Below are 16,010 nucleotides of genomic sequence, written 5' to 3'. Positions count from 1 at the left end.
AAACGTAACAGTAGTTAATAATGATAATAATAATAATAATAATAATATCAGTTGCTATTATTCAATTAGCCTACATTTTTCCTTATTAGTTGATGAGACCATAGAAACAACCGTGAACGTTTTTAAAAATGTTATCTTTCAAGTGAACAATAATACAACTAAGAAAACGTTTAAACCGGAACGAAAAATCAATAAAACACGGGAAATGGCATAAACTTGCAACAATTTAAGACGTCGTGAACCCTATGCGAACAGACTAATATCAAAAACATAAAATCAACGTATTTTATCGAAATAATTGGCTATATAAAACTGTAGACTATGTAGCTAATATTTCACAATAACATGTAGTCTAATACACAAACACAAAGGCAATTTTAGTATTTTAGAAAACAAACCGTTAGGTTATAGCTAATAGCATACAAACAATATCGAGTTTTTTTATTTATTTATTTTTTTACTTTTTTTTAATACAGTCGCGTTTTTTGCGCTCGTATTTTCGCAAACACATTTTAATAACAAAGAATAGCAAGTTAATTAATCAAATGTAAAGTCACTTATTTGTCCAGCCCGCAGCTATCTTCCGTACCATTTAGGCTGTTAATGGAAACTTGTGTGAATCTCTTGAAGTTGTCAGTTTTGTGGTTCCTATCAATACGAGTTTGAAAACATGTTCAAACCAGCTGCATCGCATGCTCTCACATCTGTGAACATGTGGCAGTGTCGTGAGGAAGCTGCCACATCTTCACAAAACTGTATTATAGCAGGGTTCAATTGGCTTTGAGCAGAGTTTTCTGCTTCGGTCCATCAGTGTCAGATGTCGCAGTGACACACAAAGGTAGTGACACTCGGGCATAGAGACAATACTGTGCCCGGAGGAGGAGATCCTCCTGACACACACTAAACACAAACCTTGACGAGCTGATTTGGGTTCGCTATAAAATATGGAGCGTACTTTATCATTATTGAACACGAGATGAATTGCTACAACTCTCTCTAGAATGACAGTAACCTTAAATTAATTTCATGTTGGTTACAGAAAATATGGATGAGGAATGCATGATGCATTTATTTTTTTTATACATACATATACATTATGTAAATATATGATGCTACATTTCAGAATTATTTGAAAGTAAGATCGAAATGAAGTTTCTAAGAAATAGCATAAGGTTTTCAACTACCTTTAGCCTTCTTTAAAATGAAATAAAATCTCACCAGTCAGATCACAATCACAAGTTTTTCTGATTTCATCAAAATCTTCTGCAGGACAATTGATTAGTGGACATTAATACATTTGTATGGTCATCATTTACTTGATTATCACGCATTATCAAACGTGGGTTTATTCGGTTACCAATACAGCAACCAAAAGTCCAAGCCCTTATATTCCTGGAACTGTGAATATGTTCATTATTTAGAGTACACTGACCACTAGTGGCTGTTCAGTGCATGATCATAAAAGCATTTTGAAACAAGAAGTTAATTTTATTTGCTTGAGAGTACAAAAAAAAAATACAGAAAGAGACAAGTCGTCAACAGTGAAAACCATCAAAATTATTTGCTCTGGTAGAAATTATTTAAAATTTCAGTTTGAAAGGACAGAGAGATCCAGAGACCTCATAATAGCAGTTATGTTGAGTTAAGAATAGACATACAATACTATGCTGGAATAAGGCTGCCAACATTCAATGTGTAATGAATGGCTCGATTTACATGCTGGCATCAATAAAATAAACTATCGATGTACATGATTTCAGGCACTTTTGCTCGACAAAACAGACCAATGTTACACATAAAAGATGAATGAACAGCCCTTAATGTGATGATCTTGTTAAAAATCTATCAGGGCAGACAACATCTCCAACATTTGCTGGATCTAAATGATTCTGACTAAATTATTTCGGTAGATTTCAAAACATTCAACCTTTAAAGCCAAGATGCCAACAAAGTTCAATGTGAAACATGTAAGATTGATTTTGTGGTCAGCAGTGCCTCCTACTGGTGCAAACAAGAGGCTGATTCACACTGAGCACAAGCATCATTCAAAGAATTGGTTTAGAAACCTTAAAATCACATCAGATTAGAGCGAGAAATTGCAGAAATACAGACATAATACCATATTATATTTGTTTTTATCTAAAAGAAACATTCACCATGACACTGAGATTGACACGATTTGATTGTTTTGTTTTTATCCAAACCTGAAAAACGACAAATCACAGAGAGCTATAGTAAACGACAGATCATTCCTGCATTCCAATGTTACAGTACAAACAAGCTAGTAACCACAGTTTGTTTCCAAACGCTGCGAGCAGAAAGCAGTGACGCTGACAACAGTCTGGAATATTCTGTCAGTGATTGGGAAGTCTGTGAGGTTCAAGCATTTAGTCGAAGCCTTGCCAGTCGCTCTGCTCGGAGTCGTACTCGAGTTCTGCTCCTATGCAGCGCACACCTTCCAGCAGCATCGGAGTCCCGTGATGACGGTCTGACAGAGAATTAAACAAGTCACAAGTTAAACTCTGTATGGACAGCATCATCAGTGCACAGAACACACTGTTTTAAAGGAATAGTTCACCCAAAAATGAAAATTATCTTAATGTACTCACCATCAGGCAATCCAAGATGACTTGGTTTCTTCCTCAGAACAAGCATTGCACCACTTGCTCACAAATGGATGCTCTGCAGTGAATGGGTGCCGTCAGAATGAGAGTCCAAACATCTGATAAAAACATCACAATAATCCACTGGATTACTTGTGGATTATTGTTACGTTTTTATCAGCTGTTTGGACTATCTTTCTGACGGCACCCATTCACTGCAGAGCATCCATTGATGAGCAAGGGATGCAATGCTGCATTTCTCCAAATCTGATATAGAAACAAATTCATCTACATCTTTGATGGCCTGAGGGTGAGTACATTTTCAGCACGTTTTCATGTTTGAGTAAACTATTATTTTAACTTTTAAAATGCCGTGATCGGTACAAGATAGGCTGAGTGCATCTGTGAATATCAAAATATTGTCTCTGTTCTTCCTTTTCTTCAAAAATGGCAAAAATCTTGCGAAAAGCAATAAGGGACAAGAAGTTATTTTTGTGGGGATGAACATTATGCCACATACTGCAGATGAGTTTACCTGAAATATCCCTTTAATCAGTTTTACATAAAAACACCAGTAGAGGGCAGCAAATAACCTGACAACTGATCTCCTTCATTCAGCATATCATTCAAGATTGTAATTAAATATCACCCCAAAATGTCTCAACAACTATAACTCTACGAAATTGCCAGGATACTAATAAAAATGCTGTCACTTACCCATGACACGAGCATGAACTTTAACCTTCACGCTTGAATCCTCTTTGCTCTCACTAAGAATCTGCACCTCCTCACACATCACTCCCTCCTGATGGGCCATATATTCACATGTCACCCTCAGACCTCCTGTAGACAAGGAGTCAACAACAAAACGTCATTTATACAATCATCTAAAGATTCGTCTACACAATCTAAGCACCTAGGCAATGGAAAATGCCTTAAAGGAACACTCCACTATTTTTTTTAAAACAGGCTCATTTGATTAGACTGTAAGCATCTCGCACAAAAATGATCTGTTTACACTTAAAATCAGTGCGTGTTCACAATTAAGATAATACATTAAAATAATATGGTAAGACACCGATTTTCAATACCAAGCAGCATAACAACAGCATCAAGCAGCTAAAAACAGCTGGATGTGGAAGAGACTAGAAGCCAGACACATAGAATTTACAAATGTTCACACCCATTTTTACGGGAAGAAAAAGTTGGATAGCAGCTAATTTAAGGTTTTCAATATGCCTAAAGGATTTGAAGAGTTAAGTTACACTTAAAAATGGGAAAGGGTCAAATTTTTGGGAATCACTTAGAAGTCACTCAAGTCTTCATCAGTATGTTCAGCTGTCTGGGGTCAGAGGGTTGAACCTCGAGCGATGGGACGTACCATCTGAGGACGGAGTTAAGTTAGTGATACGGAGGTGAGGATTGGGGATGGGGGCAGGACACACGTCTTTCCCGAGCTCTGGCATCTCCGGCAGTGTGAACACGATCTCATATCGGTGCTGTGTTTTCAGGAAGCCCACCTGAGGAGATGGAGAGAAGCAGAGAGCTTATGGTTGGCTGTCAGCAGGTCTATGATTATATGAGATTTATGAGACACCAGAATTAGAAGTCAGTCTGTTGTTTGCACTTTATCGGAGATCATAGTTTACTGTGATGAATGATGTTAATAAAATCTTAGCAGAGTGATGAAATCATTGTATGGATTATGGTTTACTTATTTATGAATCCCTAGTTGACTTTCATTCATGAATCATGGTTGATTGCCGATATCATTAATGAAATCATAGTCAACTTCATACAATTCATTTAGAGTCAAACAATAATTTATACGATCATAGTTGGCTTAGTAACCCAACAAAGCCTACCATTTGAAATAATAATAAATTATATAAATATATATAGATACCGATGATTTAAATTATTAAAAAACATGATGAAATTCAAATAGCTTGTAATATAATTTATCTCATATATAATTTTATGAAAGATCTTCATTTTAGGAGCATGAAAGACATTCAAAATCTATTCTATAATCCATTATATGATCCACTGATGTAACTGAAAATCTGTCGGATATAAAGTTAATTACTTAAAGATCTTACTAACCAAGGAAGGAAATCAGGATGATGTTTTGAAATAAAAACAAAGGGGACTTGAGAAGTGACAGAACGCATGCCAGGAAACGTCAAACTGCATCTGGGTCTCAATGAAGGATGACAGAATCAAATTATGTCTTATCTGACCAGAGCCCTCATCAAAAACCCTCTGATCGAACAGAACAGACAGTCCAGAGGTACAGGTGTTTATATACTGCAGCACGGGGCAGTAACAGTAACAGGGCAGTTTGAGAGAGACATCTGCAGTGAAGAGAGTCAGAGAATATGACCCCTGCTGCAGACTGAACGCAAGCATGATTGTGTATCTTGTCTCTTAGATATTTGAGAGTAGGAGGATCGCAAACACTGAGTCTCTGTGCCATCAAATATGTTCAAAAAGTCACTGTTCTCACAACAACAACAAGCAACTTGTGAGAGTGGAGCTTCAGTAAACTATTAAAACATGTTACGAGTCGACATGATATCAAACTAGGCCCCGTTTACTTTCATAACACACATTCCTTTTTACATGAACAAACAAACACACACTGATTCATGGCAATTACATTATAGTAAACAAAAGTACAAAAATACAAATAAAATAAAGATATGAAACAAATACAAATAAACTTTAAAAAAAACACTACAAAAGTATATAAATGTAAGAATTATATTTGAAAGACTAAAGCATAATGCTTTGATTATGCAATGTGCTAAAATTTTATTAACTAAATATATATATATATATATATATATATATATATATATATATATATCCATCCATCCATCGTTCCATCCATCCCTTTTTCTACGCATCCATTGTTCTAAACATTGTTTCATCCATCCATTGTTTGTTCCATCCATCATCCATCATTCTATCTATCATCCATCCATCCATCATTCTGTACATCCCTTGTTCTTCCTATCATCCAACATTCTATCCATCCATTCTTCGATCCATGCATCATTCCGTCATCCATAGTTTGATCCATCCAACATTCTATCCATCATCCTTTCATTCATCCATCCATCATTCTATCCATCCTTTTGTTCTATCATCATTTTATACATTCATCCATCCATCCTTTGTTCTATGCATCCATTGTTTTATACATCATTCTATCCATTCTTTCTGTCATCCATTAATCTACCATTCTATCCATCCACTGTTCTTTCTATCATCCATCCATCCTTCATTCCATCCATCCATTTTTTGTTCATCACATCCATTCGTATTTCTTTCATCCATCCATTGTTCCATCCATCCATCCATCCATCATTCATTCTATGCACTGTTCCATCCATCCATCCATGAAAGGTGTTCTAAAAAACTAAGCCTGATCACTTAGAAAAGTAACATCTGCTCATGGTTTGAGATATCATTCAGCTTCACACATTGCAAAATGAGTTGCACAGCTTAAAAGTAAAGGGTATTTTTTCAAAGAGTTTGTCTTAGTGAGAAGCTTGGTGGCAATGCATTGCACAAAAAAAAACCTTTGGTCAAAGCTGTGGTCTAGCGGTCAGCGCACATATGCTCTGACATATTGACCCGTGCTGCTCATGTGCAAGTCTGGCTTGTGTCATTTCCTGATCCTGTTTTTCCTCTTGAAATCCCAGATACAGCTGGAATGGCTCCTGGCATGAGTTCTGTCACTGTCTCTTCACTTAATAACAAGGCTAGAAGTCAAGTAGAACATGCTGACGGAAGGAAGAAGCTGAAGATAAAATCAATGTTCAATGTTCTTCCTGTAATATTCGTGACTGAAGACCTTCAAATTAAGCTAATGAATGATTCCAGATATTTAATTAGCTCTCACCTTAACCAGGAAGTTTCCGTTTGATTCGGGTATCACCATCACAACGGAGTCGTGCAGTTTCTCGTCAAAATGCACATGAGAGTGAGCGGCTTCAGAGGATTCCTCAGCGAAGCGAACGCCCCCCGTCTTAGACGACGCTGCAGGAGCAACAAAAGAAAAGCGCTTACAGCTGAGCTAATTACACACCCACCGCAGGTTTACACACATCCAGATTGTGAGTCTCTGAATGATAAATGTTCTGCAAGCTGAAATTATTCAAATCAAGCTGACACCTGAAAATGTTTTCATTTCTTCACTCAAAGAAGGTTATAGCAAACGTGGCCTTACATTAGTCAGTGCATTGAATTTACCAGCTTCAGTTTAAAAAGGCATAAACTGCAATGAATACAAAACCAAATCAGTTTTAAACACTTTGGATCAGTAGGAATAAATTGTACAGATGTGGTCAATAACCCAAATGACTTCAAGGTCTTACAGGCTTTAAAAATAAAGGTCAACCAAAAATGAAAGCTTGCTGAAAAACATATTGACCCTCAGTTTGAGTTTGAGTTTGTTTATCGATTAGAACAGAGTTGTGGAGAAATGTAGCATTACATCACTTGCTCACCAATGGATGCTCTGTAGTGAATGGGTGCCGTCAGAATGAGACTCCAAACAGCTGATAAAAACATCACAATAATCCACATCGCTCCAGTCCATCAGTTAATGACTTGAGAAGTGAAAAGCTGCATGTTTATAAAGAAACAAATCCATCAGTAAGCGGTTTTTAATTTTTAATGAATTATTTTTAATTTCAAAAGTCCTCTATCCAAAATAATGCATCTTCCAGTGAAAAAGTCATCTGGAGAAATCTGCAAAGCACCGTTTAAAAAGTGAAAGCACACCAAAACAGCTCTGAAAAATAATGTGGGTGCCTTTGGATGTGAGAGATAACAGAGGATGGTCTTGTCTTTAGACTCATAGTTTAGCTGAAAGGGATGGTTTAAAGTTGAAAATGTATTTGTTTCTTACAAACATGCAACTTTTCACTTCACAAGATGTTGACTGATGCACTGTAGTAGTGTGGATTATTGTAATGTTTTTATCATCTGTTTGGACTCTCATTTTGACGGCACCCATTCACTGCAGAGCATCCATTGGTGAGCAAGTGATGTAATGCTACATTTCTCCAAATCTGAGGAAGAACAAACTCATTTTGGGTGGCCTGAGGATGAGTAAATGTTTTGGCTGAACGATTCCTTGAAGCTTTGGATCAAACAAGCACCTAAAAAGAATTAAAAAATAAATGCTGACAACAGGATATGACTAGTATGCAGATATGAATGCTTGGCTAATGCGGAGTATGTTTTGAGCCTAACATAACTGATATGGCTGTTTTTATTTTTATTCTTTCTTTCCCACAGGATTTATTCACTGAAAAAACTGGTTTCAGGTTCACTTGATGTGGTTTTAGGAAAGGTTTTTGTAAGATGCATTCAAAAAGAGCTAGATAGAGCACAACAAAATGGAACAAGAATATAAGAGTCTTTTAAAACTGTAATTATTTATTAAAATACTTTACAGCTTTTACTGTGCAAGCTGTCGAACACGTACAGCACATTCAAAGTGCTAATTAAAGCACCAGAACTAAAAATATCAAAGCTAAAAGAAAGAGAATCTCTTGCAATGTTCTTCCAGGCTGTTCTCTTTAACAGTCTGATTTAATAAAGCAAGTAATCAGGGCCTCAGGGGTACATTTCTCAGACACAGATCAAACTGAAGTGCATGATCAATGCTAATTCTTCATTTAAAGTCCATTTGTGGTGCAGGATCAGGGTACAGGTACGTCTAGGTTAGGGAAACCAAGTATTAACTTCTTCACGCACATCCTTTAAAAGTTTAGGGATATTTTTGAGAGAAGTCTCTACTGCTCACAGGCTGCATTTATTGGATGACAAAACCGTAATATTGTGAAATATAATTACAATTTCAAATAACCATTTCCTTTGTGAATATATTTTTAAAAATGTCATTTATTTCTGAGATGCACAGCTGTATTTTCAGCATCATTACTCTCCAGTCTTCAGTGTCACATGATCTTCAGAAATCATTCTAATATACTGATTTGCTGCTCAAGAAACATTTCTGATTATTATCAGTGCTGAAAAAACTGTTGTGCTGCTTCATATGTTTGTGAAAATATACATGTTTCAATGAATAGACAGTCTGAACAGTTCAAACAGCATTTATTTTAAAAATCGAAATCTGCTGTTACATTTAATGCCAAACATCTGAACAGAATCTAAACGCTCACATCTGGTCCACTGTAATGAAAACAAACTGTGGAGATTTGTCCTTCATTTTCACTCTAAAGTCCTCCATGTCTGATCAAAGCCTCTGCAAATAAAACTTGATTTTATTGCATTTTGGAGATAAGATGTCACACTTAATTTCCCTTTCTGTGTGAACTTAACTTCTACTTTAAATCTAAATTAAATGAGCATTTCACAAAGATGCTAATCTTGTTGATACAAGTGGAGGGTTTTGAGCTCCAGGTTTATCATCCTTCAAAGTCTAAAACTCATTTCCATGCTATTCTAATATCTGGATATGACTCAAATAGTAATTTAACAGCTTGCCAAAAAGCCACATGACTGCACGGACACAACTGCAGGATGTGTGTTCAGAGTTTCAGATCACTAAACCAAAATATGAGCAACAATAACAGCAGCCACAATATAAGATTGTGATATTACAGACATTAGCACTATGTGTGTCAGATAAAGCTAATCCAGGGCACAGCGTCGGCCCTGGGGACCCGTGGACTGAAATAAGCGGCCACTGACAGACTGCAGATTACATCAGGGACTCTTTAGATCCCTGCGCTATGAATACAAATAAATGACTTTTGAAATTCAGAGAACATCGTGTGAAAAGAACAGGAGTTATAAAAACAAGTGAAAGATGAGAGTATTGACTAGATATTTCAAGGTTTATGTTCGATAAACATTGCATTTATTCGTTTGGCAGATGCTTTCATCTAAAGCGTGCTACAAATGAAGAGCATTATGTTATAAAAGCATTGTGCAATGCAAAGTGTAAAATATAAACAAGATCAGCACATGCAATTTTAGGATGAGTATATTTGAAGAGATGGCTACTGAGCTAAAATTACACATGATGTAATGTGAGCTGGGACGGGACAGCATTTGTGCAGGAGTGTCTACATTATTGGCCTCATTACAGAGGTTATGTGACTCCAACCGTTCGGCCAATGTAGAGCACTATAAACACTCTCACGACCTGGAGCAGAGATCTGGGATTAGGATGGACACACATGTAGTCGTTTACATTTTATGACCTATGAGTACTACATCACCACACCAGCAGAGCCTGACGAGTTTATGTATTTATGTCCATGACTTTCGGGTCTTTATGACCCACGTCTGAGACCCATACGCCTGAGAATCGTGTTGAAAATGCGTCACAAGAACATAGACGTTTCACTAGTGGTTATCCTGATATGCAATGTCAAAACAACTTAATAAATAATAGGAAATGTTTTACCAGTGCCATATATTTGGCAAAAAGCATGAAATAATAATAATAATAATAAATTAAAGCATTTAAAGCAAACTTCTCAGTGTGCTTACAGAGAAAACATGCACATAAAAACATGACTAAATTAAAAACAAATCTAAAATACATAAATATAAATCATATAAAAAAAAAGAAATAATAATAATAAAGGCTTCAGCATCCGTGGAACTCTACATAAGCTAGAAAAACAGATTCAATTATTTTTTTAGTACTGCTATTAATAATAATAATAATAATAATAATAATAATGATTAATAAAAAGCTTTATTTTTAAAGCAAGAATCTAAAGCAAACAAATTACTTACACAGAAAAGAAGAATGTAAAAACTGCAAGAAATAATAAAACAAAAAGCAAAACAAAACAGGTCACTTTTTGCCATTGAGATGAATGGGGTAATGGTTCAGTTGTCCTTTTTATAACCCTATATTAAATATAGAATATCAAAAACAGCATATATGAACATGCATATCAAAGTATCAGCAAATAAAAGTGTCTCCTGAAAAAATAAAATAATAATATAAGATCTTAACTTAAGATCTGTATTCCTCCGAGTGATCATCAGAGTGATCCTGGAGTATATTGAGTCATTAATGTTTTCCAGATGTGACTCTTTGAGCCTGAACCTCAATCTGTTCTTTGAAACCAATCTGAAATGCTGCAGTCTGGCTGGGAGTAGAGATGTTAAACGAATGCCTGGCGGTGATGTAGAGGCACTACATTTTATGAACCTCATCTAAAACTTCACACAGTCACCATGGCAACAACAAGAAATCTGGCCTCTGAGAACCGGCTTGTGGAAATAAGCATTTGCAAAAAGCTGTTCTGGGGTCAGTTTTCGTGCTTTAATATTCAACGACACAGCCGGTGATGGGAAGATGCTTTGTGAATGTTGCACAGCTGTCTGAGCTGGAGCTGCTGCAACAACAGACTCTCTGCCTTCATCCAAAATGAAACTTTATCGCATTCGTAAACAGAATCAAAAATGGAGGCCATCTTTGTGCCTTCAGACAATAACTAGAGGCGAGAGAGGCAGATTGATTCCCACAATAAATAGTGGAATGAAAGAATACCGTCTTTATCTTTGGGGAGTTTTTCCGACGGATCTGGAAAGGCAGATGTGAAAACAGACAAGATCTTGCACATTTCCTGATAATAAGAAACAGCCCACTTGTTTTGCAACTGCTGAGTCACCACCGACTGAGCAAGAATTGATTATTATTTTAGCTTTATTAAAATCACTCGAAATCTCATTCCTGAATCCTGAGAATGGAAAAGCCGCAGGTTGTCAGAACTCGTGAGAAACAGACTGAAGTTCAAGTGTGGTGAGATTATTATTAAAAAGCAGCTCTTTGTGAGTTTTCTTTTTTTTTAGTTTGGGGTTGGTACATTTTTCGGATGTTTTAAAAAGAAGCTTTTCAAAATACAGTAAAAACAGTGACACTGAACATGTACAAAATGTGCTGCTTCATATTTTTGTGGAAACACCATAAATGTATAAAGTCTTTACTGTCACTTTTGATCAATTTAATGCATCCTTTCTGAATAAAAACAATAATTTCCATCAAACATTTTTTATTGAAAATCCTACTTCTTTTGAACAAAAATAAAAAATTACAACGCTATATATATATATATATATATATATAGCGTTGTAAGGTCAGTAGAATAGTAGTAAGAGTGATATTTGCCATACAAGCACCACTAATAATTCATGATAATGTTCATATCTGTTGTTCTGCAGTAGTACAGTATATATTGTATGTGACGTATGGCACAGGAAGCATGTTTCTTTACACAAAAAAAGAAAAAGGAAACACTCACAGGTCATATTTTGTCGATTATGCATCCAAAACCCTTGCAAAATGATCAAGTTTAGTTGTGAAGGTTGGACGTACCTTTCTTAGCAGTGGCCATTCTAGCAACAATTGACACCAAACTCAAGGAAAGCGTCAGTTAAGGTCTCATCGTAGATAGCATCTGACCTCAAAACAACCCTGAGAAACAGAAAGAGAACCACAAAAAAAGGAATCATTAAAAAGAAGCTGATAGTGCAAGACATACAGAGAGAGCGGATGTAGAAAGAAAACAAGAATTATGTAGAGAGGGGGAAAAAAATCATACTCTTAACACAGTTAAGAGGTTCTCATTATGTTTGTTAAAACGCCACATGTTGCCATGACACACAGTGAACTGAGCCAGCTGTACTAACCATAATGCAACAGGACAGACACCCCAGAGCGGAGAATTATGAAGGAAAACACTCTGAGAGAGCTGGATTAAAGCATCACTGAGTTCTTCTTAGGATTCGTCATCCATTTCAAAGTAATTTCTTTCAACAGAGTCAAGAGGAGACCCTCCCAGACCAATGCAAAACCTTAGATAGACCACTTGAGGCACAAGCAAAATAAGCATTAAAAGTGAATTATGAGGGCAACTTTCAAAATAAATAAAATATATTTTGTCTTACACAAATGGTCAAAAATGTAACCTTTAGCAATATTTCCCCTCAAAATAAATAAACAAATCTTATATTGTTCTCTTTCGCTCTCTTTTTTTTTGTGTGTGCACCAAATGCAACAACCCATTTTTGGTCCACCAAATTACTATTTTCCGTGCATTAAATGCAATAACTAATTGGTTGTGCACCAAATAAATATTTTTTGTGCATTACATGCAATAGCTATTTTTCGTGCATCAAATGCTATAACTATTTTTGTGCACCAAAAGCAATAACTATTTTTTGTAAACGAAAAGCAATAATTTTTGAGCACAAAATTCTGCAACTAATTCTCTATAATGCCAAGATAACATGCCAGCAAGTGTCTGAGGTCATTATCAGCTTTAATACACTGGAAATAGTGTCATAGACTATAAGCTGAGACTCAGATCCACACTAGGACACTGAGTAATGAGACCCACCAATACTAGACCCCATGAGACCAGACTAAGCCCAAGATTAGACCGCTCAAGGCTCAAATCCAGACCTCAAACACCGCCGAGATGAAGGCATATCAGCAGATGGGATGTTATGCATTCAGTGCATTCGGATGTGAATTAATGACTTCCAACTTTCAAGTGCTGTTTGAAGAGTCAGCAATTTTAAGTTTTAGTCTTTGTGTTTTATCAATCTCCCTTCTTCCTCTGGATGGTGACTGTACTTTTATCTGAGCTCATCTTTCTGCAACTCATTAGAGAAGCGCTGAGACTGGGACGAACGAGTATGCAGGGACTTTTTCTAATTAACTCGGGAGCTAAGACACACACATTCATACATGGAGCTCACCTAATCACAAGCGTCTACTGCAAGAGAATCAGACCTGTCTATTACTGTTCAGTAAAGCCCATCCACTCTACTTTCAAATCAAAAACATACCGCAAGAGCCTGATGTCGTATGTTAAATGCATATCGGCGAGGAGAAAGCTTGATAACGTAATTAAAATGGCAGAAAGCTCAGATCATAATCGCAGCAGACATTCAGCACAGGACAACATAAAAGCAAAATCATTCTCATTGCTATTCTAGCAATTTGAGAGCGACTGTCCCTGTCTGTTTATCTCAATAATGAAAGATAAGGAAAGTGCAGACGATATGGTGTACAACAGCCATAAGTGATGCTTTCTAAAAGAGCATCCCTATTTCTTTTGCTCATGCTAGGGTTAGTGACCTGACCAAAACTATAATTGTAAGTATCAAATCATGTCAGACTTGCATGAAAAAGATAATCATCATGGAGTGGAAGGGCTCTTTTAATTTGGCCAAGGAAGTAACCACCTAGCAACAACTCAGAATACCCTAGCAACACCCCGACTCTATAGCAGTGGGTTATGCACAACCAAACACCATCACATTTTCTTCTAAACATATACAAATGTAATTATTGCATTTGGTGCAGACCCATAGGTAAACTATGTGCACTTATTTTTTTGTGCACCAATGCAATAACTAAAACATTTGTGCACTAATTGCCTAACTTTGTGCACCAATAACTAATTTGTCCACTAAATTATATTACTAATTTTGTGTGCCAAATTAAAAAAACATTTTTGTGCAATAAACACATTTTGTGCACTAAATGCTAAAAATATTTTGTGTGCATCAAATGCATCGACAATTTTCTTATCTGCTAAATGGAATTACCATTTTTGTGCACGAAATGCAACTATGTGCACTATAAACTTTTAACTAATTTTATGCCTCAAATGCTAAATTATTATTATTTTTTATTTTTTTGTATTAAATTTGGTTGCAAATTCCAAGCTGCACAAATACATGCAGTCCATTTACTTTAATATTATACGTTATAGCAAAAGCAACTGAAACTGAAGATGTGAAGACTTGGGAGTGGGTAGGACAGTTGTAGAAAAAAATATCTTGTTCATTTTACAGTACAATCCTTGCAGCTGTGGTTGGGCGTGCCCTGAAAAAAAACACACACTTTCATTCTCTTTCTCAGTTCTGTTTCCTTCCACAAACGACTAAATCAATTCAGAGTGAGAAGGGCAGAAATAATGCAGTTTCTCAGGTTATAATCCCTTCATTTCTTCACTACATCATAACCAGAAATCTAATCTCTGTCAAATCACACAGATTCCCCTCCATCTCTACATCACACACTTTGGCTGAAGTGACAACTGAAGTGAAGCAACAGATATGAACCAGTTCCAGTCTGTACTAACAAGACACAGAGGGAGATAAAACTGGGTCAACTGTCTCATACGGACTGATATAACAAGGACATTTATGTTCATGTCAAAACCTTTAGAACTGAAACATATTCAACATGCATCCTAACCCTGAAAACCATCTGGAAAAAACACAGAAACCCCAGAAGCATCTGCTGTGGCCTGTTATCATGCATTCTTCACTAATGGTTCACTGTAATTTTCCTGAGGCAAGTAACTGAGCCCTAACCTGGACTGACAGGTTCCAAATGCACCCTCTATAGCTCTTTTCAATGCTATTCAGTATGTTGCATTACAAAATATCTTAATGAAGCCTTCACATTCTGTCTGGTGTTGAGAAAGCAATGTCTGGAGACTGTTCAAAGGCATTTGAGACTTGAACGACTGTAGATCTATATTCCACAGACATTAAAACAATGAAATGCAGACTTCCAACGCGTTAAAAGCAGATCCGATAAAATAGACACAATGCATGGATCTTCTCGAGTCATCTTCTAATAGTCGTGCACAAACTTATGTACCATCGATCGTTCTCAAAAGCAATGGCTTGAAATATACTCACCTATTCTCGTTGATTCTTGTATATTTCAGTCTAGAATCGCGTGTAGAAAAATGCTCCAGGAATGAACCAGAAGCAGAACCGCTCGACCCAAAGCTTCAGTCAGAACCGGCCAGGCACTGCTCTGCGAGCGACTGCTCTCGATTTAATATTCACTCGGGGGCTACAAGTTCCGCGTTAATCACGTGGTTTCTGTTCTGTCTGGATGTGCACAGCGCATGTGAGGGTGTTTGAGTGTGCGTTTTGGACTTTTGATTCACCTCAGCAACTCGAGTCATTTGAGTCAACTCACCAAAATGATTCGCTCACTGATTCTCGCTGTCGTTCAGTGGTCTTTTCTGCAGGTTACACCAGTAAATCATGAATTGGTCGTATCCTTTTTTTTTATTTTGCATGAATATAAATCTAATCGTTGTCTAATCTATCGTTGTTAATTATAGTACTACTATTAAAAATAATGGCGTGTGAATGTATGTTGACTGGATGAAAATTAATTAGTGTTCCCAAAAACTATAAAAAAGGACACTTGCATAACAACAAACTTTTTTGCTGCTTGTAAACGCCATCCTCTGTTGTCAACAGCTCACATCAAAAAAATAAATAAAATAAATAAATAAATATTAAAAAATTACAGTTTTTCTGATTTTCTAAAACACATTTCTTGAAGCCATC

The 16,010-nt window shown here is 36.4% G+C and overlaps 1 protein-coding gene across 1 annotated transcript; it reads right to left on the bottom strand.

Annotated features, from left to right (window-relative positions):
- Positions 1–1,177: 1,177 nt before the first annotated feature.
- Positions 1,178–15,483, bottom strand: LOC113079127 (UPF0687 protein C20orf27 homolog). Its single transcript, XM_026251330.1, has 6 exons — positions 15,342–15,483; positions 11,992–12,090; positions 6,517–6,653; positions 3,985–4,123; positions 3,321–3,446; positions 1,178–2,488 (listed from the first exon to the last, which is right to left on the bottom strand). Exons 2-6 carry the CDS (start codon positions 12,008–12,010, stop codon positions 2,388–2,390), a joined length of 522 nt encoding a protein of 173 aa, XP_026107115.1. The 5' UTR covers positions 12,011–12,090; positions 15,342–15,483; the 3' UTR covers positions 1,178–2,387.
- Between the last annotated feature and the right edge of the window lie 527 nt (positions 15,484–16,010).

Source organism: Carassius auratus, unplaced genomic scaffold (genome assembly GCF_003368295.1).
Source record: "Carassius auratus strain Wakin unplaced genomic scaffold, ASM336829v1 scaf_tig00027223, whole genome shotgun sequence".
Lineage (NCBI taxonomy): Eukaryota > Metazoa > Chordata > Actinopteri > Cypriniformes > Cyprinidae > Carassius > Carassius auratus.
Note: the sequence above shows the minus strand (reverse complement) of the source record. Positions and strands in the feature narration are given on the sequence as shown.